Source organism: Mycteria americana, chromosome 11 (genome assembly GCF_035582795.1).
Source record: "Mycteria americana isolate JAX WOST 10 ecotype Jacksonville Zoo and Gardens chromosome 11, USCA_MyAme_1.0, whole genome shotgun sequence".
NCBI classification, from domain to species: domain Eukaryota; kingdom Metazoa; phylum Chordata; class Aves; order Ciconiiformes; family Ciconiidae; genus Mycteria; species Mycteria americana.
Window position 1 is genome coordinate 23,953,952 of NC_134375.1, and position 25,343 is coordinate 23,979,294.

Genomic DNA, 25,343 nt, shown 5'->3' on the forward strand with positions numbered 1-25,343 from the left:
TTTAATAGCCATATAAATCCTTTGCATACAGCAATCTGTGGCATATGAGAAACCATATAGATACCCAACAACTTCTTCGGGCTTTTACCACATAAAACGATCAGCAATTTGGTTTTTTTAACCAACTCCTGTAGTAGAAACAATAACCGAGCCATTAACAGCAAATTTCTAATCTTCTAAAAGAACAATGTTTCTTCTCTCAAAAAGAGCAGAGAAGCTGACGGGGAGTTCCAGATATATGTACAGTTGGGGTACCTCGGAAGGACGGCGAGCAGAGGGCTGTCAGCCCCGCCAGCGTGCGTACCCAGTCTGCGTGGGGGCTCTACAGCACCCACTACCAGCCCCCGAGGAGGGCTGGGGGGGACCGAGGGACGATGGGCGCCCGCTGTTTTGCCTTCAAGAGGACCGTGCACCGCCTTGCCCTCCAGCAGCCATGCCGAGACCAGGACCAGCCCTCTCCCCCGGGACACGCGGCGAGGAGCCGCAGCCGGGGAGGTGCAGGATCCGTCCCTGTACATCACCTCGCGGGCTGCAAGGCGTAGCTTCTCTGCATTGCCCGTTTCTATCTATAGTTTCACTCGGTCAGGAGTTATAAACCATCGAGAGGATGCACGAGCACGCCGAGCGCTTCCACGCCGCCACCCCGCGCCTCGCAGGCGAGCTGTCCCCCTCCTCGCCTCCCAGCGAGCCCGGAGCCCGCGCTATTCGTACACAGCCCGCTCCCACCCCTCACGCCTGGTTTTAGTGACGTCGGCATTCGCAGAATTCACGGAATTCATTAAGAAAATCGTTATTTACATCAACGAGTTCAGCAGCATGACGTGATAGAAGAGCTGAGACAAGAGGTTGCCCGAGTTTGCTGACTCGCACCCTGCCCACGGGCTTATTGCTGACTCGGGCTCAGGGACCGAATCGCTCCGGGCGGTTTCCGTCCCTCCGGTTCGCGCAACGGCGGCGAAGCTGCTGTCTGCACCCCGAGTCTTCCCTTGCTATGTTCACCCTCGGGGGAAGCATCCCCCGGGCGAGGCGGGCTGTGCGCGGGCGCCGTACCCTGGGCAATGTTAAGGCATTACATATACGCAGGAGCGGTTCGGGGATTTAAAAAAACCCACTCAAAGTGTAAACATTTTTGCACGTACAGTCATTGGACTTCCACGCACAAAGTTTTCTGTTGTTTTTCTGCATAAATCACGAATTAAGGAGCTACACAAAGAGCACTCGAGCAGACGCCTGGAGCACTGGGGTTCTCTTACAGCACGGTAGCATGCAACACGACGGACTCTAAGTAGTAGAAATATTGTAAGTCTCAGTCCAGGACGCTTCCTCCTTCCTACATTTCTTATATAGTTTAGGTAAATGTCATTAACTACTACGTGCCGGTAACTCGGGTAAGGTGGGCGGCTGCGTAAGGAGCTTCAGCACACTGCATGGCTAGCGCTTGGTGATTTCGGCTCGTTCCTACTTTACCTCTAAGTAGAAAAGGGAGAGATTCTGCTTCCGTTCCTGTATCTATGGAGGTTGCTCAATGACCCCTAGGTCGCTGTGCCGGCGGTGCTATAGGTTTAGGTATCAGTGATTCTGCCTTCCTCAGGGACTTTGGCACATTCACCCCAATTCGTACAAGATCCCTGAGAACTGATCAAAGCTGCAGTACTTTACAATTTAAAAGACCTGGCGTGGGCGCTCAGCTCCCCGCCACGCTCACGCCTGCTTCTTGTTGTTGTCGGTGCTGTGCAGCAGCGCCAGGAACTCCAGGATGAGGTTGGCCGTCTTGCGGGGCCGCTCCACCACCACCGAGTGCCCGCAGTTCTCCAGGATGTACATGTGGCAGTCCGGGATAGCGCTCGCTAAAACACTGGCACCAGAAACATCCAGGACCTGGAGGGCAGGGGAAAAAGAGTCACTCCCACGGGCAGAGCTAGGCTTTGCTGGCCGCAGAAACCCCTTTGGAGCTGCCTTTGCAAGTCCGAGAGATGCCGAGCAGGGGTGCGGACAGGGTCCTTGCGACGGCAGCCCCGTCCCGTGGTACCCACGCCTGGGGACAGGGCAGGGAGGCTGCGTGGGGCCCATCTCGGCATGCGGCAGGGAACTCTCTTGGATGCTTTTTGGCTGCCAGCTCAGTGCAAAGGGGTCATTGCAAGCAAAGGCTCGCACCTTTGCATTCGCACAGCCCTTTGCATGCCTGCAGCTCGCCTCCTTTCCCCCCACCCTACCCCGGCTCCTCCCGCCGTACCCATCCCTACGCAGAAACACGGAACGAGAGCTGGGAGCCCCGTGCCTCTGCCTCGCCGCCGGCCCATGGACAGCACATTTCTCCCCCGCTGCCAGGACAACTCTCTCTGCTGGCACTTTATTACTCTTCCCAGCCCACGCCTGCCGCGGCGCCGGCACCTGCCCCGCTGCCCGCTCGCCCTCCGCGGCCCCGGCTCTGCCCTCTCCTCCCACCGGCCCTGCGCTGGCTGGCAGCTTTCCACCCGTCAGCCCGCCGAGCCCCCGTGTCCCAGCCCACCGGGGACAGGGACACGCGTGCCAGCTCGCTGCAGAGCGGCACGCAGCTCGGCAGCACAGCCCGTGCCGCGGCCCCGCGGGTGGATGCGGGCAGAGGTGGAGGCACGGTCCCGGGGGGAGGCGGCGGGGGCCGTGTACCTGGTCCTGCTTTCCCCAGATGACCTGCGTCGGCGCTTTGATCTTGCTCATGTTCTCGTGGAGAGAGTGCCTGGACTTTTCATCCGCGATTTCTAAAAATACTAGTGGGGGCAAGAGGAGAGTCAGCCCTGTGCATGAGGGACGCTTCGCCTTCCCTTCTCGCAGGGCTCCCTGCGGGCCAGCCCTGCCGGCGTCCCCTCGGTGGCAGACCCCCGGCAGGGGTGACGGGAGAGCCCCGACGGGCTGTCCTCGCGCTGCCACCGAGCCCCGCTACGGAGAGACCCTCCTCCAAGCCCGTCTCCTCATAGGTATTGGTACGAATTAACCCAGCTGGAGGGTGAGGGCGAAGCAGCGACCCCATCGCCGTGGGGGTGGCAGGGGGTTGCTACCAGCGACCAAGGTGCGTCCCCGAATCTGTTGATCACGTTGCCCCCTCCCACCCTCAGCAAGGCAGCGGGGGGGTGCTGGGTCCAAGGGACGTGCAGGGACCCCCACACCCGGGGGGTCCGGCTGGAAAGCCTGCGAGAGGGGCTGCTGCCGTGCACTTACATTTCCGGTAGAAATCATTGTGTGGGGTGCGAACGTCAACGAGGCCCTGGAGGATCTGCAGGGAGAGCAGAGGAGAGCTGCTGGGGGGCTGCAGCCGCCCGGCCCCGCGCGAGCGCCTTCCTAAGCACGTCTGGCTGCCACAACCGCGCTCAAGCGACATGTATTTCAGCAACAAGTATTTCTGCCTTTATGTTGCAAACCTGAATTTCTCCCCCAGGCCAGCTATCCGTGGCCAGCAGGCTGCCTCAGCCACGACTGTGCTTTTCTTCCTTCTTTTATTCTTTTGCCAACAACAAAAAAGAAGGTCTTGGCATTACCTTACATTTTTTTCTTACTCTCCAATCTACTCATCCCAGACTTCCTAAGGAAACCCAGCTTAATGGCCAGCCCCGCGCCAAGTTCCTCTCGCCTGACAATGAAGTGATTAACATTTCCATCGCCTTTGCTTAAAAAGCAACAGACAATCCCCCTCCAGGCCCGACAACGGCCGCCTTAGTTAGTTATTTAATGCTTCCTGCCAGCCATATTTACTAAAAAACCCGTCGACATCCCAGCCCGCTGCCAAAGACCTCATGGGAGGAGGAATTTCAGCGGGCGCTGCCAGAGGGAGCTGGGAAAAGTGGGTTTGAAGGGAAAGTGCTGGAAGGGTGCTGGGAGCGGGGCCGGGGGTGTCCCGCGGGGGTGACGGGGGCACGGCAGCGCTCCCGGCATCGCCCCGGCTGCCGCCACGCAGGCTCAGGGAGAAGCAAACCGGACCCCCCCCCGAGACCCCCCTTCCAGCCGCCGCAGCCAGCCCAGGCTCCTCACCTGCTGCGGCACCTTGAAGCGAACGTAGGAGCAAAGCTTCAGCATATCCGCCATCTCCTCGGGAGTCGAGGGAATTAAAGGGATCCTGTCGATGCGTTCGGACTCTTGCAGCTCCCGGAGCTGCTTAATGAACTTGGTGTCGGTGGTACTCGGCAGGCCTGGGTCGAACGAGAAGGGGGGCACAAGCTAAAACCCGGATGAGACCTCAGCGGCCCCAGCGACAGAGCATCGCTGTATTGACCTCCATCATCCCTGCCTCTGGCCTCCTGCTTGCTCAATCATTAAAAAAAAAAAAATTTAAAATGCAGGGGGAGAATAAAATCTGTACAAACAGCAACCTTAATGTGCGCCCAGAGATACCCCTGCCTCCTCCTGCTCCAGGGCTTGACCCCGCCGAGCCCCACGGGCTGACGCAACACGAGGTGTATTCCCTGTAGACAGGCACGAATACTTTGGCAAAAACTACAGTGTTTATTTTTACGTGGACAGCGGATGCAAATACTAATGCCCGTGCTCAGCCTGCCACAGAAAAGGGTCGGACAGAAAATTTCAGAAGCCCCATCCGCATGCACCGCTGCGGGGAAAAATCCCCGGCAGCTCAACCCCAAACCTCTCTGCAGCCCCAGGCAGAGGTTTCCCATCCAGAACCACCCGGAGAGCCAGCCGACAGCTCTCGCAGAGAGGAGCGGGGAGCTTGCCGCCCCCAGAGCCCGGTAGCTAGGAAACCTTCGCTTTGCTTCATTACTTATTTCTTATCTGGGAGCCGCTTTCCTGGCGTGGGAGGGGGAAGGAGCTGCCGTAACAACGGGGACGCAGCGGGGCCCTCCCTGGCAGAGAAGCTCCCTGCCAAAGCCCCGTGCCTCCTGCCGCACGTCATGCCCGGGCTCCCCCGAGCCCCCCGGCCAAGGGGACGGTGGGGATGGAGGGGTGCCACGCGGGCACGGGGACACCCCGCGTCCGGCCCCGAAGCGCTGTTCCCGCTTGGAGCACCCAAACGTGGGAGCACCCGAATGTGGGAGCACCCAAATGTGGGAGGACGGAGGTCTCCAGCTCCTGAAGCCCCAGCCCTCCGGCACACTGGGGCTCTCAGGCGGCCAGACTGGGGAGGCTTTTCCCGTTGCCTGCCTGGGTTCCCCCTCCAGAACCGAGAGGCTACGGATGTGCCACGTAAAACGGCTGCCACCCCAAGGGGAAACACATTTTCTTCCAGAGCAGGACTTGTCCCACTTGCCCTCCTCCCAGCTCTCACCGCAGCACAGCGCGGCAAACTCCGGAGCCCCGGCGAAGAGCAGTCAGGACAAGGCTGTGATTTCTCCCATGCCCTGCCAGAGATTTTCAGACTGTACATACAAATTATTTCAAAATGCTTTGCACTAAAAGCCTATTTTGCTCCCAGCCCTGCTCTGGGCTTTTGCAGCGGCCCCGGCTCGCGCTCTCCCCTCGCCTCCCCTGCGTTGCCCACCTGCAGGACAGATGAGGGTCAGGCTGCAAATGTCTTCTGGGTACTGAGCAGCGTAGACGCCGGCAACGTTTCCCCCCATGGAAGTGCCAACCAGATGAAAGGGCCTTCTGTTCAGCTTGATGCACTCCACGAACTGGCAGGGGAGCAGAAGGAGCGTTGTTAGGGGAGAGGAAGCAACGGCGTGGGGTCATTAGAGAAATTCAGCTCAAAAGCTTGAGGTCGGTGGCTCTGGCTGCCTGGGAAGGGAGGGAGCGGGGCCGCACGAGGCAGGGCTCATGGGGCTTAGCATCGCTCACGTTCCCCGCGTCCCTCACGTCTCTGCCTCCCTCTGCGATGCCGGGGCGTTACCTGGTGTATTCTCTTAGCTTGCCCGCTAATGGAGTAGTCGTCCAAGGCCGAGCGGGTCGTGCCCTCGTGCCCGGGCATGTCAACACACACCAAGTGCAGGTTCTTCGGCAGGAACTGCAGAAACAAACCAGGGGCGGTTACGGCGCAGGGGAAGCGCTGCGAAGGCCAGGGATGGACACTGGTGACCGGGGTGGGAGCAGGGTTTGCTCTCCTCCTAGCAGCCCTCGGTTACTCGTGCACCAGGATAAGTCAGCTCATGTACCAAGGATGACGTCATGAGAAACCACGGCCAAGACTCGCTTCCCATGGAGGAGGCAGGTACGTACTGCTCTTCCCCCGCAGCTCTGCACGCCATAGGGACGAAAGGGACCCAACGAGCACCGAGCACGGGGCTAAGGAGGGCCCTTCCAGCACGTTACAGCGATCATCGCATCCCATGCATGCAACGCTTGGGTCCCCACACCGCCCTCGAGCCCAGGACCATCGACTCTAAGTAGCAACACGATAGAAATGGAGTCCCACCTTGACTATAGACAGCCACATGTCTTTGTGGGCTGAGAACCCATGTAACATCAGGATGGACGGGCGGTATCCAGGTCTCCCTCTATAGGAATAACAAAACTGATAGTCGTCGTAGTTGGCGTATCTGACCTGCATACCCAAGGCTCGGCGCCAGTACCTGGAAACAAGGAGAAAACAACACCGTGAGTGGGGCAAGACCAGGGCCCGGCGGCAATATAAACTCGGGGCCAGGTCCAAACTCAGCCGCAGATTTACTAGTTAGCTAAGGCCAGTTAGGTTGGGCTCACACCAGTGCTGTCACAGCCCTAACTGGGACTAAATCTGAGCATCGGGTCCCTGGACCAGACCCTGCGCTCGCACGTGATCCCCTACACGTGTAGTACTGGCGGCTGGCTATTCGTGGCTGCGCTGCAAAGAGCTTGTGGAGACACTCCGTTAAAAGCTTCAAAAAAGACCACAAATAACTAATTTGGCAGCGGAAATGGGCCAAAATAACAACTCTCAAACTGAAAACACCCAACTGTCGGTATGAGAGAGGCTGAAGAGAGGAAGGCAGAGCACAGGGCAAGGCGGCGTGCGGGGTGGGCAGGCCCAGGGAGGTGGGTAAGGGGGCTCTGTCTCGGGTTTATCTGGGCCCAGCCCTGCAGCCATGGGACGACATCACCCCACGGACAAGCGTAGCGGTCCCAGCCAAAACAACCGTGTCCCCAGGAGCACCACGGAGTCCCGCTTCCCGTACGCCAACTAGACGGATCTTTACAAACGTGTTTGCACACGGGGGAAGGGCTGGATGGGACCCTCCTCACGCAGGGTCCCGCGCCCCGGCAGGTACCGGGCGAAGCCCGAGGACACCTGGGCCATTCCTCTGAGAGCAGGAGGGCAGAGGGCTCCTGCCAGCGCACGCTTGCAGCCTGCTCCAAGAGGATGCAGTGAAACTGCCGGCCAGAGGGGACCCGGGCAGAGATTATCGGTGACACTTTGGACACATGACGTGTACGTGCGGCCCAAGAGAGAGGAGCAGGCATGCTTTCTCTGCGTTTCCCCTACGCTCAGACGTAACCCTTGTCAGGACAACTGCCGGGCTACTCCTGATGGCCAAGATACCAGCGAATACTTTTATATGCGATAGCAGAATTTACTGGAGACACAAGAGCAAGGTCACCAGCACTGCCGGGCTGTCATAGCTCTCTGCCCACTCAAAGCTTATGCATAATGCAATCCTCTTTTAGCATAATCCCTTTTTGGAGGGAGTTAGTGGGACTTAAGCAGCATCTCGGCTCTGTGCTGGTCCTACAAGGAGAGGTGAATTTCTCCCTGAATAAGTGCCTTAAGAGTCCTCGCCTCAAAGGCACCGGTGTAAACTACCGATGGGGAAGATGATAACATTTTTAGCAACTGATCCCGATGGATCAATTCAGCAGAAGACAAAATAATCTGTGCAAAGCTGAACTGATCCCTTGCAAGGTGTTAACGCGCTTAGCAGCAGCAGCTAAACTGATTAACGGCGGCAGAGCAGGCAGAGCAGGCAGAGCAGGCAGAGCAGGCAGGCTCTGCGGCCGGGGTCAGCCGGGCGGCCCTGGACGTCACGCCCGGCAGCGAGGCGCATTAGCAGCAGGGGAGGGAGCGAGGCCATCGGCGACGGGGGCCCTGCATGACCCTTGGCCGCGCCGGCTGAGGACACGCAGACGGGCAGCGAGGAGGAGAAGGGGGCGGCGAGGGGTGGGAGAAGGGAGAAGCGTCCCTGGGGCCCCCGGGGACCTGCCGGGAGCGGTGCCGCGACGCTGGAGGCTGAAGGGGGGGCAGCGTGGCCTGCTGCCTGCCCCCTCTCCTGGCTCTGCCGATGGGGAAACACAACCATTCCGCCCCCCAAAAAAAACAGCTGGGAAAGAAGCAAATAGGAAAGGAAGAGTAAAGGGCAAACCCGCTCGTCTCGCCCGCTGTCCCTAAGAAACGAGGCGCCCGTGACACACAGAGCGTCGTGGTCGCTCCTGCAAGACGCCAGTGCTACCAGAGATGCTGGAAGACGGAGAGATGGGGGCACGGACCCTTCAAGGGAAACGGCCCTGCTGATCGCTGCTCCCACGCTCCCCCTCTCAGCCGAGCACAGACCGACCGACCCACGGCGCGTTTCCGCCCAGCCCCTGACTTGCAGCCCCGCAGGACAAGGAGGCAGGCTCTTCTCTACCTCCCGCTCAGCCCGGCTCCTCAAAGCTCATCGGCCTCTTTGCCCTGTCCTGCCACCCCTGCCCGCGTCCCTCTGAAGGCTTCGCCCCAGTCGCGCTTGCTCTGCTCGGGCATGGTAGCGTTTCTCCGCTGATCCTCCTCTCAAGCTGAGCCCATCGGGGTCCTCCCTGGCTTCCACCGGCCGCTCGTATGTCCAAAGGAAAAAAAAACCCCTTTGACTGACAAAGCCGGTACAGTCTGGACCCGTGCCCGGGTGCCAGCCCTGACGTCCCCCGGGCAGGAGGCTGCCACGCTCTCCTTTGCAGAGCGACCATTGGCCTTGAGGTCCCCACGCGATGCACAACGGGAATAAATTCTCTCCCGTGCCGATCCGGTCGCTGGGGTTTTCAGCCCATCCTCCCTCCTCTGCGTCAGCCCCCAGACGCCGTGATTAAAAGCTTGCTAATAAATGCGCCGTTAGAAAAACAGGCTTCATCACGCTGCTGCGGCTGAGTGCCGGGGTGGGTCGACTTCCTCCTCCTCTCACAGGAGGTCCCTTTGATTTGGAAACCCCCCCGTGAGCAAAACTGCAGGAGCCACCGTCTGCCAGCGCACGTGAGGGCAGCCGGCTGCGCTGCCCGCTGCTGCCCGCGCCGGGCGAGGAGCCGCTGCCCCGGCTTCCGACGGGAGCGTTATTCCAGCGTTCTCTGCGGCGACCGCAGACGGGAAAGCCGCCAGCGTGCTCATCGCCCATTTCCAGGGACAGACAAGGACTGAGGGGTGTAGCGCCTGCCTGCTGTTAATCGGAAAGGACGAGGCGCGAGGCGGCCAGGAAGAGCATCACTCCATCTTCTCTGATGCTCCAGCCCAGAAGAGAGGGAGAGGGTGCGAGAAGCCTCGTCCGTAACCGCTAGTGAGAGAGAAGTCCCTGCCTGCCGAGCGGGCTGTTAATCAGGAGGCTCCCTCCCCGCCTGGGCCCGGGGAGCCGCGGCAGAGCCGAGGCCACCCACGCCAACGGCTGCATTGACGAGGCGGGAGGTCACCGGCCTGCCGGGGCTGCCGGGCGGGGGGACGGGCAGCAGCGGCGATGCTTTTCCCAGCCGCAGTCCCGTCCTTGGGGGAAACAACCCAGACAGATTTGGAGACATCCCGCAGCGCAGCCAGACATAAGCCTCAGCAGCAAAAAAGCAATAAGAAAATGCCATTTTCTTCTCCCAGAGATGCTTAAAGCTACACGCCGCCGGTATGCCCCGGGAAAAGCCCACCTTACCTGCTCCCGTCGCCATCACGGGCAGGAACGCCCACCTCTGCCCGCACCGCCTTGCTGCCCACCCGCGTGCGTGCGAGGGCGCAGGACCTGCTGGGGACCAGCAGTAATTCCACCCTGCGCTGAAAGGAGAGCAGGCAGGCCAGCGAACTCACCAGTAGTAGATGCGGATGAGCGCTGAGGGCCAGAGGAGGAAGGAGGCCACGAAGGCCAGGATGGGGATGGCCAGGGTGCCGCCGGCGATGACAAACATGTTCAGCACATCCAGGTCCATGCTGCTCCTCGCTGCCCAGCCTCACCTGCCCGCATTTAGGGAAGGATCAGAGGTTAAACACCAGAAACGATGACAAGTCCCTGCTAAATGAGAGCTCTGCTGCCAGGGCCGGAGGAAAGCAGCTCTGTGAGAGGCAAAGGACAGCAGCACAGCAAAGTCTCCTTCAGTTTTAAAACTCCATTATTTCTTCTGGCTCCTTAATGGATCTAATTATTGCAATGTTATCCTCTCAGGAGAGCACACCTCAAACGGGCAACGAGCCTCCTAACAGGCACGGACCACGTCTGGGGCGACGGGGCACAACGTGGCCCTTGGGGCACTTTGCAGGTGGGGAAGCACAGCCCCCGCCATGGGTGCAGGCAGCCTTTCCCCCCTTGGGTGCAGGCAGCCTGTCCCCCCATGGGTGCAGGCAGCCTGTCCCTCGATGGGTGCAGGCAGCCTTTCCCCCCTTGGGTGCAGGCAGCCTGTCCCCCCATGGGTGCAGGCAGCCTGTCCCTCCATGGGTGCAGGCAGCCTTTCCCCCCATGGGTGCAGGCAGCCTGTCCCTCCATGGGTGCAGGCAGCCTTTCCCCCCATGGGTGCAGGCAGCCTTTCCCCCCATGGGTGCAGGCAGCCTGTCCCCCGCCATGGGTGCAGGCAGCCTTTCCCCCCATGGGTGCAGGCAGCCTGTCCCCCCCCATGGGTGCAGGCAGCCTGTCCCTCCATGGGTGCAGGCAGGGCTGCCTTAACATGGGCTCCATGGTGCTTTTCGGCGTCCGGCCCCGGCTCCCCTCCCCCTGCCCAAGCCCAAATCCCCAGCACACAGCCACTGACCTAGAACTGATGGCTTGAGCCCGGCTCTCATTACTGCTCCGCACAGGCACCAACTAATCAAGGGAGCAGAGCCTATTAATGGGCTGGGGAACCGAAGGAAACGACCTGGCAGGGCGCTCTTTGGCAACCAGCCCTTATCTGAGACAAATTCATGCCCGTCCCCGCGTCCTTGCTCCTGTCCTGCGGGCATTTTGCACTGGCTGTCGATCACAGGTCCCGTCCCGGCTCCTGAGCATCCTTGGGACAGATCTCAGGGGCGGCAGGCGGAGGACACGGGGTGCAAGGGCAACTCTCACGCAACGCCGCGCTCGGTCCCGAACTCGCCCCGCCACAGGCAGCCGGGATATATTTTTCTCATTAAGAGGTTAAACCCTTCGTCGCACGCACACCTCCTCTAATTCCTGCTGCTAACCAACTTAGGTCTCGCCCTTTCCTCGGCGCTAGCTCTTCTGTCACGCGTTTCTAAAATGCGATGTTTCCAACGCCTGCTCGCCCACCGGCCGTCCCCCCCATCATCACCACCACATTGCCCCGTGCCAGGACGGGCAGATTTATTTCTGTTTCCTGCAAGGCTCCCGGCGGTATGGGGTACGCTGTGTGGTACGCCGTGAAGCAGGAACCGAATCGCCGCAGTCGCATCCCCTCCCCCTCCGACGCCGTCACACTGGATCACGTCAAACCCCCACATTACACACGACCAAGAAAAACGGTATCCAGAACCTCTGAAACAACAGCCCCCTTCGCCCTCTTGCCCCAGGGAAAGCAGGCATAACTGAAATTTGAGCAATACGGTAAATATTTCCACCAGGCACGTCCTTAACAAAGCTAAACCTCATTTCCTTCCTCACACCTCAACACCACGGTGTTACTCGTTTAATTAACGCTTTGCAGAAAGATCTTTGATCTCGGCAGGGCTCGTTCGTAGATAAACACTTTACGCTACAGATAAACACTTTACGCTACAGATAAACACTTTACGCTACAGATAAACCTTGTACGCGAGAGCGGGGCTGCACGGGAGCCCACCTGAGCGCGCTTGCTGCCTTTCGCTGTGTCACTAAAACAGGGAAGAAATGAAGCGCAGAAAATCGCCATCATCCCCATCGGCGACCCGTAACGAGAAGGTCGCAGGCAGGAGAAGGCACGGGAGGAGCGGGGGCGCTGGGAGCCCTTGTGCTCCCCGGCGCGGGGTCGCCGCCTCCGCTGCCGCCACCGCTCTTGGAAAGCAAAACAAGGAGAAAGCCTTTAAAAAGCCCAGCTTACTTTGCAGAAATCCCCTCCTCCTCTCGGCACGGGTCCTGCTCTCTGTGGGCAGCGGCAGCGCCTGAAAGCACTGTTGGAAGAGGAAAAAAAAAAAAAAAGGTTAAAATCGCACTCCTACTTTTTTTCCCTCCGTTCGGATTTGGTAGCCGGGCGAGACGGCGAGTTTGGGGTATTTAAGCCACCGGCTTCCCTTCAAAACTCCTCATCTTCACCTTCTGACCAACCTTTCCCCTGTTTATGTAAATACGGTCTTTTGTACAATAAAGCCAAAGGAGGGCACTCATTCCAAGCAGGAACAAAGTGCAAGCTGCCATCGGAGACGAAGCGAAAGCCGGCGCGGCGGGGAGAGCCAACGCCAGCAGCCCCTGCCGCGGCAGGGCTGTGCGGCACCCAGCGAGACGGGGCTCACGGTTGCGCTTTGGGTGATTACAGCTATTAGAACAAAGCCAGCTAAGCTGCTTCCCATCCCCTTCCTCTTCGTCTTAAATGTAATTTTCCAAGAGCTCTCAGTGCCCCCCCTCCGAGCCTTCCCCGTGCCAGCCGGGCTGAGGCGTCGCGCAGCCGCAGGAAATCACCGGCCAGGCAGGGGAACGCTGGCCTGAACTCGCCGGCAGCTTTTGGCCGTGGAATTTCAAGCTGGAGGTGCAGCGGGAGCACTGGATTCCCCCCGCACGAGTGCCCAGGGCTGCTTTGAGCCAGAAAACCCCCGAGAGATCCCCCCATGCCATGGCTGCGGGGACGGGGGTGCCCCGGGGGAGCTCCTGGCCCCATCGTGCCGGAGCGTTTCGGCAGGGCCACGGCAGCCACCGCTCACCACGTGAGACGCGGCGCCCAACGCCGGCCACGTACACCCAGCAAGCCCCACTCGGGGCCCCCCCAGCCATGGGTTCCTCGGGGGGAGGATGCTCGGGGAGCCCCGTGGCGTGGCCGAGCCTCCTTCCGCGTGGGCAGAGCATCGCCACCTATTTCTATGGTTACACGCGATGGAGGCAGCGGGAAGGGAAACACCGGCAGGCCCAGCTCCACGGTTGGGGGCAGCCACCGCCACCCTGGCCCCCGGCACCCCCAGCCCCATAAAGCCACCCCTGCGCCCAGCAGCGCTGCGGGGACACCGGCTGCCCCAAGCCACGCGGGAGCACCCGCGGCGCCAACCCCCTGCGATGGTGCTTTGCCCGGGAGACACGCACCCTCCCCGCCGCACCGGCACCGGCGCTGGGAGCAGGCAGCGTCGCCCCAGCCCCTGGCACCCTCCTTTGTTACCAACTAGAGACGTCGTGGGCTTAAAAATAAAAACAAGCCTCGCGGTAACAGCTGTAAGACTTCAGACCACGGCTCATCCATCACTTTGAGGCATCCCGTGACCAACAGTCACAGCCAACGGCCCCAAACGTTGCTACTGCCTTCTTGGAAGGATCGCCAAGTACCTCATAAATTAATTTGCAAACATCAATTAGGCAGGTCTGATAAACGCCGTGGGATCACGGCGGCGACGAGGCCGAGGGGGCTGCACATCTGGCAGGGCACGGAACACCAAACCAGGAGCAGCGGTTCCCGTGCCGGCAGCCGAGCCGCTGGCACTAACCACCGCGGCCCCTGCACCCCGCCCAGGAGGACCCCCCGGGACAAGCCACCCCGGGCAGCGGGACGATGGCCCAAGGACAGACGCCAAGGGGAGGCTCCACGTCTCCGCTTGTCTCCGACTTCCTCCCCTGCACCAAACTCAAGCAGATGCCCCAGCACCTGCGAACAGAGGGGCCGAGAGGCGGGAGGGGGCTGCGGGTTGCTACGGGGGACAGCACGGTGACGGTCCCCAGGGCCACCAGACAAAGGGACAACAAATTACTGTGAGCAAGGTTTGAATCCGCATTGGTATTTTTTCTCTTTCAAGCTCGTTGGGTCACACCAGGGAGGCTGGAGAAGAGCCAGCAGTGCAACTCAGGTGTATGTACTGATGTGTTTTCCCCAGCCCCGGGTAGGATGCAGCAGCAGCAGCAGCCCACCCCAGTGCGCGGGATGAAAGATCTGCATTTAGCTCAAAAAAAAAAAAAAAAAAAAAAAAGCAATCCCAGAAATGTGCAGGCAGCTGGGTTTGTTACCCAGGGAGACCTGGAGGCTCTTCACCAGGATCAGCATCTCTGGTAGAGCAGGTCTCAGAGCCAACCCCTCTGACGGGGCAAGAGCTGGCAAGGGGTAGCGGGGGGCGCGTGGGGGGGCTGCGGCACAACAGCCTTCGCAGGGCAGGGGGGCTCGGCTGGGAAGGGGCGAGCGGCGGCGAACGCGCCGGGCAGCCCCGTGCAAGGCCGGGGCTTTGAAAGCGCGGGAATTGCGCGCGCGCGCTCCCACGCCGTGCCAAAATTCGGACACGAAGGTTGTGTCGGCTGCGCCCGTCGGGAGCGGGCGGCAAAACCAGGGCTGCTGCCCCTGCTCGGCGTTTCACCGACCGCTCCCCGCTCCAGAGCAGCCCATGTCTGACTGACAATACATTTAAAAACTCCGAATAGCTGAAAGCTAAGCAGCACGTTTAGGCATACCTTAATATTTTTTTTTTTTTTAAGGACTGAAGAAGGAGAAACGTCCACCAATTTTAAGATGCCACTGCAGAACCAGGGGGCTTTGACAGGCCTCAGCGGCTGAGGATGGGGCCCCCAGAAGCCCTGACTCGCACCGCTGACCGGGTAATAAAAAAACCCCCAAAACATGCAAGTCAGCCATTTCCCTTGGAAACAGCCTCCCCTCGGCATCCTCAGCAGCCAGAAAAACAATATTGACCATAAACGATGACATAACTAATATTACGATTCCTCCGTGGTATATTTTGCAGCGTGACCTTTTAGATGCCAGCCACAGCGAAGTTATAATTTAAGAGCTATTAATATTTGAAAGATGTCTGTCCATCGGCCAGCCAGCTCTCGGTCTTAATCCGGCCTCCGGAGGGCTGGAGTCGGAAACGTGCCCTTTCACCTTCGTTTATTTATAGCAGGCAGCAATGAGATCATTATTTCTGCAGCGCCGTTTCACAAAACGTGCATCTCTGACCCTTTCGTATCTATGCAACGCGGCTCACAAACGTGAGCCGGAGAATCCGGGCTGGCCCCCGGCCCCGCTGTTGCACCCCGGGCTGGGAACACACAAGGACGAGCCGTCAGCGTCACCGAAGCCAGCCCGAGGACAAGGGGGCTGAAAAGCACGGCCGGAGCGGGCTGTGCCGCCGGCCAGCTGGTGGTTTAGAAATTCATAACGTGCCCATCCTCCTTCTGGACCCCATCGCCATCCCCAGCCCGCCGCACACGCACGCAGCGGAGGATGCACGGCGCACGTGATGTCACGAGTGTGCCCGGACTCAGCCCTCTCCAGGGTGGGGTGGGGTGGGGGGGGTAGGAAAGAGGTGGGGAGGGATGGAGTAGGGGTACAGGGGGTCACCTCCAGGTCTCCTTTCCCAGCATACAGCCCCCCCCCCCCAATAAAAAAAAGCAAAATGACGGCATCCTCCAAAGAGCCGCGGCCGAGATGCAACGCCGCTCTCCTCCCCTTCGTGCCCCGTTTTCTGCTCATTTCTGATTATATTATTATTTATTTTATATATTTTTAAAATTATTTCTTGCATTTTGGTTTTGCTCCCCTTCTCCTGCCCATTCTCCCTCCCCACCCCAAGCGATGCCAAGGTTGGGACCGGGGAGGCGGGGGGGGGGGGGGACCCCGGACGCCGTACCGGCGTCCGGGGCCCCCCCCCCGCCTCCCCGGTCCTGGCATTGCTACCGGCAGCCCTGCACCCCCCTCCCCGCCTCTCACCGTGCCGATCCGGCCGCAACGGCAGCGCTGAGCAGCGAAAGGCGGCTCCCTTGCGCCCTCCCCCGCGCCGGTGCCGGGACCGGGGCGGCTCCGCGGGGGCGGGCGGAGCGGGGCGGGGGGGGATGAGAAAGGGAGGCGGTAGAGGAGCTGCAAGTGGGGGGGAAGGGGGGTGCAAGGGGGGGTGCGATGGGGGTGAGAGGGGGGGACGACGGGGGGATGCAGGAGGGCTGCGGTGGGGGTGCAAGGGGGGGATGTAATGGGGCTTCCATGGGGGTACAAAGGGGGTGGAAGGGGGGCTGCAATGGGGGCTGCAATAGGGCTGCAGCGGGGGGGCAAGGGGGGTATAACAGGGGTGCAAGGTGGGGGACATAATCGGGCTTCCATGGGGGTACAAAGGGGGTACAAGGGGGGCTGCAATGGGGGCTGCAACGGGGGATGCAATGGGATTTCAGTGGAGGTGCAAGGGGGGGTGCAATAGGGCTGCAGCAGGGGTGCAAGGGGGGGGCGTAATGGGGCTTCCATGGGGGTACAAGGGGGGCTGCAATGGGGGATGCAACGGAGCTGCAGCGGGGGTGCAAGGGGGGTATACCAGGGGTGCAAGGGGGGGAAGTAATGGGGCTTCCATGGGGGTACAAGGGGGTTGGAAAGGGGGCTGCAATGGGGGCTGCAATAGGGCTGCAGCGGGGGGGCAAGGGGGGTATAACAGGGGTGCAAAGGGGGGGACATAATGGGGCTTGCATGGGGGTACAAGGGGGGCTGCAATGGGGGCTGCAATGGGATTTCAGTGGAGGTGCAAAGGGGGGTGCGATAGGGCTGCAGCGGGGGGGCAAGGGGGGGACATAATGGGGCTTGCATGGGGGTACAAGGGGGGTACAAGAGGGGTGGAAGGGGGGCTGCAATGGGGGCTGCAGCGGAGCTGTAACGGGAGATGTGATGGGAATTCAAGGGGGGTGCAAGGGGGGGTGCAATAGGGCTGCGGGGGGGGGCAAGGGGGATTAACAGGGGTGCAAGGGGGGGGACGTGACATAATGGGGCTTCCACGAAGGTATAAGGGGGTGGAAGGGGGGGTGCCATGGGGTGCAAGGGGGGGATACAGTGCAAAGGGGCTGCCAGGCGGCTGCGGTGGGGAGATGTAACGGGACCTCAGTGGAGGTGCAAGGGGAGATGCAAGGGGGGACATAACGGGGCTTCCGTGGGGGTACAAGGGGGTACAAGAGGGGTGGAAGGGGGGCTGCAATAGGGGTGCAAGGGGGACGTAACAAGGGTTTGATTGCAGGACGTAATGGGGTTTCCACGGGGTTGCAAGGTGGACACAGTGACGGTGCAATGGGGGGGTGCAAGGGGGATACAACGGGGTGCAAGGGGGCTGCAGTGGGGTGCAAAGGGGGCGTGAAGGGGATACAACAGGGTGGGAGGGGGCTGCAACATGGGTCCAAGGGGGGTACAACAGGGGTGCAAGAGAAATGCAAGGCAGCTGTATGGGGATACGGTGGGGATGCAATATCACTGCAACTGGGGGTGCAAGAGGCAATGCAACGTGGCTGCAACGGGGATGCAACGCAGCCATTCCAGAGGCAACGCAACGGGGAGCGCGAGGGGGGTACAACAGGGTGCGAGGGGAGCCACGGCCGGGATGCAAGGGGTACAGCGGGGAAGGCAGTGCAGCTGCAACAGGGATACAACAGGGATGTAAGGGGCTATGCAGAGGAGGCGCAGCAGGGAGACAAGGAGGATGCGACGGGCTCCAGAAGTTGTACGGGGGGTTGCCATGGGTGTGCAGCAGGGATAAAAAAGGGAATGTGCTACGGCTGCAACAGCGTTCCAACAGGGAGCCACAAGGGTGGACACAACAGGGCTTACGACAGGGATGTAAAGGGGATGCCATACGACTGCCACGGCGATACAAAGGGGACGCAGCGCTGCACCCCCCCGGGGACCGCAGAGCCCCCTCGCACCAGGCCCGGGAGCAAGCCCGGGGTGGGGAACGTCTGTCCCCTTCCCAGCTCCTGGGCCGGGGCTGTGAGCAGGGAGCACATCGCTGCCGCGTTTCCCGTGGAAGAGGCACACAGGTTGAAATCAGAGCATCCCACTGAGACTTTTACACCCGGAGGAGGATTTTTAAGCCTGCCATTTAGGTTACAAGCCTGCTACCTGCCCTCTCTTCCCAACAGATGACACTGCTTGCTCTCAAGAGCTGCATTTCAACCTGCATTTAAAAATCCGCTCTGATTTTTCTTAAAACGGCCACCCAGATCCTTTTGCTATAAGAAAATTTACTGTCATTCCCCCTGGGTCACATACCAGCTTGGTATGCACCTTTAAGTTATGCCCAAAAACATGAGAAAACTTAATTAAATTGGAAATGAGATCAGCTCCTGAGTAAATGCAAGCAAATTGGGTCAAATCCTCGCCGCATCTGCACTTTCATAAAGGATGTCCCTGTGGTCTGGCAGGCTGGGAGAGCCGAGAGAGGAACTGGCGTAAAGGGCTTTCCGGGTCAGAGTTTACTACAATAACCAAAAGCTTTTGATAACGTGAGCTGTCAGAACAGATTTATAACCGAAATCGAGGTTTTTAGGTGGCCCGGTGAAGGCGTGGCACAGCTTCGTGCAGCTTCTTGGGGATTTTGTTTGAAGAGCTTCCCAGTCAAGCTAGGCTCAGCAAAGATGAGCTTCCACTAGGGTGACCTAAGCAGGCACAGGAGGTATTTCCCAAGCCTTTAAACGTTGTTTGTAGCCGTATTTGTTTGTTCAACTTTCTTGTGCGCGGCCCCAGGCTCCCACGGGACACGTGCCGGGCAGCGCTGACTCACGCCAGGGACGGATCACCCACCGGGCGGTTATTCCGGGCCATCCGGTGGGACTGCCCCTGGAAACAGTCACAGTGAACCACGGCTCTTGAAACCGAGAAGCTGAAGCAGAGACCTGCGACGGTTTTATGTCAAAACACGGCCCGAGCTAACCGGGGAACTCGCTCTCGCAATCTCAGCCGTGGGGAAGAGTCATGGAGTGCCTCCCTTGGTGGCGATGGGGAAAGGAGGGATCTTCAGGGCTCTCCTGAGCCAGCCGCCACCGGGACGAGGCCACGGCTTCGACGGGTCACGGCCCCGGCGAGGCAGTTGGCAGCACCGTGATGAATTTGCCGGGTGGGGACCGAGGCTGCTCCTCCATCCCAGCACAGCGCGGGGACCTGGGGCTCCCCGGGTGGCACGGGGGCCGTGGGGGGCGCAGGGACGGCGGGGCTCCCTGTCCCCGCAGAGCACGGGTGAGCCCCGGGCTGGAGGGGAAGCCCCAGCAGCTCCCTCCTTGGGGACCCTGCAAAGCCATTTTTGGGGTGGCTGCAGCACGGCAAGCTCAAATTAAAGGCCGGCGCCTGCACCGACCTGCCCCGTGCCTTTCATTTCTCCTCGCGGCCCACAGACGCAACTCGTCACACAGCTGCGCAGCCGGCGAGGCCCGAGTCACCCCCGCGTCACCCCCCGGGCTGCCGGCGTTTCGGAGCCCAGCACCAGCTATCCCAGCCCTCGGCCAAAATCCTCATTCCTAATTCTGAAATCCTCATATCCTCCCAGCTGAAAATTCCTCATTCCTAATGCCAGCCTCAGGAGCCGGGCTTCCCACCGGCACAGGAGCACAGCTTTGATGCTGTGAGCCGGGCAGAGGATGACTTGTGATCCAGCTAGAAACAAAATGTCTTTCTAAATCAGAGTAGCCACAGGAAAAAAAAAAATTAAAAATAATCAGTATTAGGTGTCCTACGTCCCCAGAAACAAGGCAGCGAGACTTTCACGTAAACTGCCTTGTTTTCCATGGGAAGGTGGAAGCTCTGGCTGGGTTCGGGCCGTGGAGAACGGAAGCTTCTGCCTGCCCCGGCGGGGGAGCTGTGCTGCTCCCCCAGATGAAAGGCTTCCATGTTATTTTCCACTGGTGGGCGACGAATCGCCAGGGAACACGACGGGATTGTTTGCAACCATAACAAGTGACGGCACACCGCTTTGGCGACGTGAATCATCTTCCCGGGGCGATTTGCCCCCATCTGTTTCCACTCACGCGGCGTTGGCCCTGCGGCACGACGCCGGGAGCAAAATCCCCGGGGAACCACGGGCGTGGGAGAGCCCCGCGCGCCCCGCGACGCCGGCACGGCCCCGCGGCCCACCCGTGGGACTGCTGTGGAGGAACGCCTTGCCGTGCCCCGAGCGGAGGGCAACTTTAATGACGTGCAGCCGCCAAAATTCAACCCCCCGGGCAGGGGTAAGGTCTCGGCTCACCCCGGTTTGCAAAGAGCAGCTCTCAGTGAGCACGGGGTAGGTCAGGCCTCCAGGCACAGCTCTGGGCAGCCCCGTCGCTCCTCAGCGGCTTCGTTGCACAACCTGGGACAAACACAGGAAAAAATGCTCCCGACTTTTAAAACGTTATGAAAGCAAGCCCTGCTTGGCTGTTAACAGCCTTAAATAAGACTTTCTCAACTCTGCTCAAAGTTAACGCATACATTACACACATTTTAATTACGTCTTCAACTGCTGGCAGTAAGGGTGTACTTATTGTCACAAACCCTCCTTATTCGGTGGCTACAATATCTTTATGGAGGGGTAACTTCAAAGCCTGCTCTGATCGTCACACGTCAAAGCCTTTATTTCAGATTACCGCGTGCTCTCCTACGTCTCAGCTATGTGGCCTCGCTCAAGAAACTGAAAACACGATGAGGAATTTTTCCTTGAACTGCTTCAACGCTCAGGCTTTCACGCTTTAAACCACCACTTGCACAATACTGACGTATGAAGTTGAAAAAGAAAACCCTATCAGAGTCCTGTCCCAGCAAAGGAATTATGCCCTGGCAGTAATTTGTTAAGTAGAACATGTACCTTCCAGAATTATCAATAAAGATTAAGTATCAAAGAAGACCCTACCATGCAGATTCAAGACATACCGTGTACCTTGCACGCCTCGATATACTGAATTTCCAGAGGGTCACGCCGGGACACTCACCGCCGTTAGATTGACACCGAGGCCACTTCCCAAATGACCATACTCGGTCCGCAGCCCAGTTGTGACCTTTAGCAATATGAAGCGGCCCGAGTGCTTTGCTACTTATTAACTTGAAATTCCAGGGGAGTGTGATAAAATGCTCTGCCCCACGGTTGTGATAAGGTCACTGAGAGCCCAAAGGTCATTCCATTTGCCCAAAGGAACCTACTTTCACGGTGACGTTGGTGACTTCGGGGCTGGCCCTTCCCGCTTCTCCCACAGACCTCCCCTCGCCGCAGCAGACGTTGACAGAGATGCAGTTTGGGTCAAAATGACAAAAATTAAGAAACACCCAACACCTTAAAGTCTGGCACACGGGGAAGGGAGCGCGTCAGCCCCTTGTCCGGAAAACAGAGCTATGGTGGCATCTGGGGAAAAACAGAGCTATGGTGGCATCTGGGGAGCACCAGCCTGGAGGTGCTGGTCCCCACAGTGTCCCCTCGCACCCCACCCCCCCCGCCCACGCTGCCAGTGGCTTATGGGGGTGCAGAACGGGGCGGCAGGGACCCCCTGCGGGGCCGGGGCTCGGGCAGGCTGGCGGCCCCCGTGCCCTTTGCGGACGGTGCACAGCAGCGCTGGCGTCCCCAGCGGCGCTGACCCCCCCCAGCACGCAGGCCCCACGTTTTGCCCACGGGAGGAGAAATAAAGCTTCGGCGTTATTTTCCGGCGCCGAGCAAAGCCCCAGGGCGACGTCGTGCCCCAGAGGTGCTGCCCCCCACGAAGCACCCCGTGGGTCACGCTGCCCTTCAAGCCCAGAGCAGGCTTCCTCTGCCAGAGCAGAAGGGGATGTGGGCTCGCCCACGGCCTCTCCCTGCAGCCCTCCCCGAGAGGCGCAGGACACGTCAGCGATCCTCTCAGTCCATCTCTGCCAGCAAAAACAAAGCTGCGGGTGCCCCGCGAGGCGGCCAGGGCTGCGGCCGAAAGGAAGCGGCTGCGCCTGAGGAGAGAGGGGGAACCCCCGCATCGCTGCCGGACCCTCGTGCCCCCGCCGTCCCATGGGACCCGAAGCCGGCGTACGGTACGGGGACACGTCCCACGCCGTCCGTCCCCCAGCGCCTTCCCGGGAGCGGAAAGACGACCGCGGCTGAATCACTGCTGCGGAGGCGGCGAGGCAGCGGCCGCAGCCCGGCAGGCCCAGCGCAGGCAGCTGGCAAAGCCTGGCCGAAGGGCCCTCAGGAGGAGCAGGCAGGGCCTGGGCAGCACCTACGCCCTGCTCTAAGCTCTTGCCCAAGCTTTGGCATTGCCTGCAGCCTCATCACCTGCCTCTTCGGCCCCGGGGGAGGGTGAGGAGAGGCTTTATTGGGGAACGTCCCGCAGGTGCTGCTCAGCTGGAGGTGGTGTCCGCCAGCATCACTCGGAGCAGGGGCAAAAACCCGACCCAGGCTGCTCTCACCGGCAGCTTCGCCCCGCTTGCGTGAGACCAGGACAGCCCTGCGCTGGCGGGGTTCGTGAGCCCGCGATCAAGCGGGTTTTATGGCCTGATGAGGAGCAAAGAGTACACGCACGGAAAGTGCGGTAAACCGAGAGATGAAGCGGCGCAGAAAGGAGCGTGAGCTGCCTGCGTCCCCCCCGCAGGTCGGCCGTCTGTCCGGGCGCAGGGAGGCTTTGCCTGTCCTGCTGATAACGCCTTGCGGGGGGGAAAGGGGAGGCTGATAAGTGAGCAGCCCTGGGCACAAACACGGCACCAACGAAGGTGGGTCCCCGCGGTTCAGGGTTAAAGACTCACGGGCAGGGCAACAAACACTTGCTTTTTGATGCCAGGGTAGCCAAAGCAAGGCTGCTTTTGGGGGGAGCTCCGGCTGTTGATGACTCTGACCCAAGGCTGCAGCCGCCACCTCAAGCCCTTGGCTCACGCTGGGCTTTTAGCAAGGTCAGGCGGGAGATTTACAGCCCCTGAAGCCGTCGCTTCCCTCCCTCTTTATTAGTTTCCTCCAGAGCCTGTCCTGCCCGAGGCTGGCTCAGTTAGAGACCCAGCGGAGAGAAAGCACCGTACGACCCCTGTTATTTCGGCGGGTTGCACCCCTGTTATTTGGGCGGGTTGAACGCCTGCTCCCCGGGTAGCTGCGTTCGTCAGCGAGCAGCAGGGCGGCGGGGCGGCAGGCCCCTCGCTAGCAGCAATTGCTCCAAATCCCTGCCCAGCCAAAATGGGTTTGTGGTGCCCGTTCCCGTGCTCGCAGCACGCACCCTGGAGAGCCGCAGCCGCCTCCCCAGCAGGACCGGGATCTCGCTGCGGTCTGCCGTGCTGCATTTTTGGGAGCCCCCCCATGCGCTGTGTTTTGTGCCAGCTCCATCTGACCCTGTTTAATTGATTTAGACAGGGCTGGGAGCCATGCACCGGTGCTTCTGGATCCGGACCTGCACGGGCGGCCGTGCAGGCAGGGCAGCGGAGTGCAAGCAGCCTTCGTGGCTGTTCTCAGGAAAAGGAGAGAGGATGTGAAAGCACCCTGTAAGCACAGGGAGAAAAATCCAAGACACTTGAAGATGCCATTTAGCCTGACTTCTTGTTATACCTCCCACCATTATGCCTGACTGGGGGCCCACAAATGCATCTCTGGCAGAGGAGGAAGGGAGGGCAGGGGGATGGTTTTCCTGCAAAAGCCGCCCCAGCTGCAGCATCCTCACTCGAGCGTCACCTTGGCCAGACTCGTGTGTCCCCTTCCGCCACGCGGCACGAGCCAGACCCACGTGCACGCACCTTGGGTCACCAGCCCGCGCGTGCTGTGCTGGGGACGCTTGGCCGGGAGTTTGGGGGCAGCACTGGGACCTCCACAGAATCACAGAATCGTAGAGGTTGGAAAAGACCTTTAAGATCATCGAGTCCAGCCATAAACCTAACACTGCCAAGCCCACCACTACACCATGTCCCTGAGCACCTCATCCAAACATCCTTTAAATACCTCCAGGGATGGGGACTCAGCCCCTTCCCTGGGCAGCCTGTTCCAGTGCTCGATAACCCTTTCGGTGACGTACCTTCCCCAAGGCTGCACCGTGGCGGCTCAGCCAGCCGGCCCTGTTAACTGTGGGCAAACGAACGCGGCCGTCCCGCAGCAAGCGTCCCGCAGCAGGGCACATCACAGCTCTGGGCGGAGGCAGAGGCGGGTAAAAGCGCGCGGCCTCGAGCGCTGGGTGGTTTATCGCTTTCTCACAGCGTGACTTTCCGACCAAGGCCAAAGCAGAACAAAACAGGGACGTGGTCAAAACCTCCGTGCCCAGGGTGTCCCGCCACCGTTGCCTTTCACCGGGCTTTCCGTGCCCACCACCAGCGCCCTCCAGAAACCCCTCTCCCCCCACCGCTGCGCCCCAGCCCCTTCCGCCATCTGCCCCAGGACCTCCTGGTCCTGCAGGCTCCTGGCCTCTCGCCTGGGGCGGCCGCGGGAGCCCGGTCCCTGCCTGGCACTGCCCAGGGTGGTCCCGGCCGGCACGGCAGGCATCCCACCGCGCGTCCCTCCCCGTGGGGAGGGGGGCTGGGGGCTGGCAGAGCAGTTGCTCCTCCAGGATGGAGAGTTCAGCTCGGAAGAGCTGGTTTTCCCCCAAAGCAGAAGTTCCGAGTCTCCGTGCTGCTTCGTGCTGGGAGATGGAAGTGAGGGGAAGGAGGAAACGGCGATTCCTGTTCGTGTTCGCGATCGACGCAGCTGCGTGCTCCGTTTGGCCTCCCAACTGGCCGCAGAGGGACGGATGCACACACACAGACACACAAATCTCTATTTATAGCCACACTCACAGCGACTCGTTTTGTCCAAGTCCCTGAAGATGTTGCTCTTCATCTTGCTTTCGCTCTTCAATTTCAACCCATCTCGGAGCCTAAAAATCTGCTCCTTCAATGTGAGGTCTTTTGGAGAAACAAAAATAGCCAGGCCTGAAGTCGTCGATGCCGTGGTAAAGGTACGTTCGTTTGCCTGGATGAGACAGACATTGAGCTGTCCGAGGATTTCTTAGCTACGTGATCTTGCACTTTATTTATTTTTCACAGTTGAATTTCAAGTAAAAAAAAAAAAAAGAGTTAATAATTTAAATCATTTCGTACTCTTAAAGTAAAAATCAGCCTGTGGTTGAGTAGGCTGTTATTTTAGCCTGCATGGGAATATAACAGAAACAACATTTGCTGTTTCCTTTGGAAACGGAGTTAGGAAAGGAGGAAAACCTCTGTGCACAGTAAAAATAATTTTCACTTTGAATCCACAGAGCTTTGTTTTGTGATACGCTATTTACCTTGCCTATGTGCTAATTGTTCTGAAATATTCTTGTCTAATTAAACGTATTCTCAGGACAGCGGAGAGTATCGTATCAGAGTGCGGCACAAAATTGAAAAGCCTGATTGCTAATTCCTGTAAATAAACCCTCACCGTCATGTAAATAAACCCTTCCTCTGCAGCAGCTGAAGATAACTCAGGTTTTTAGAAGAACCAGGTTTTGGAC

At 59.7% G+C, this 25,343-nt stretch overlaps 2 protein-coding genes across 4 annotated transcripts in view; one reads left to right on the forward strand and one right to left on the reverse strand.

Annotated features, from left to right (window-relative positions):
• Positions 1-25,343, reverse strand: part of ABHD6 (abhydrolase domain containing 6, acylglycerol lipase) — a 27,741-nt gene continuing 2,398 nt past the window's right edge. The window contains exons 1-10 of one of the 3 annotated variants that reach the window (XM_075514157.1): positions 15,904-15,960; positions 12,115-12,184; positions 9,920-10,063; positions 6,335-6,491; positions 5,813-5,926; positions 5,465-5,597; positions 4,003-4,160; positions 3,196-3,250; positions 2,647-2,747; positions 1-1,878 (exon numbers count right to left, since the gene is read on the reverse strand). In XM_075514157.1, coding sequence (XP_075370272.1) covers positions 1,702-1,878; positions 2,647-2,747; positions 3,196-3,250; positions 4,003-4,160; positions 5,465-5,597; positions 5,813-5,926; positions 6,335-6,491; positions 9,920-10,038 — 1,014 coding nt within the window. In that variant the 5' untranslated portion in view covers positions 10,039-10,063; positions 12,115-12,184; positions 15,904-15,960 and the 3' untranslated portion in view covers positions 1-1,701. Of the gene's footprint in view, positions 1,879-2,646; positions 2,748-3,195; positions 3,251-4,002; positions 4,161-5,464; positions 5,598-5,812; positions 5,927-6,334; positions 6,492-8,519; positions 8,763-9,919; positions 10,064-12,114; positions 12,185-15,903; positions 15,961-25,343 lie in introns of those variants that run through there. The other 2 variants (XM_075514158.1, XM_075514159.1) reach the window with 2 other exon arrangements.
• Positions 24,657-25,343, forward strand: part of DNASE1L3 (deoxyribonuclease 1L3) — a 6,151-nt gene continuing 5,464 nt past the window's right edge. Inside the window, exon 1 of the mRNA XM_075514161.1 lies at positions 24,657-24,809. Within this exon, the coding sequence (XP_075370276.1) occupies positions 24,678-24,809 (132 nt within the window). The 5' untranslated portion in view covers positions 24,657-24,677. The remainder of the gene's footprint in view (positions 24,810-25,343) is intronic.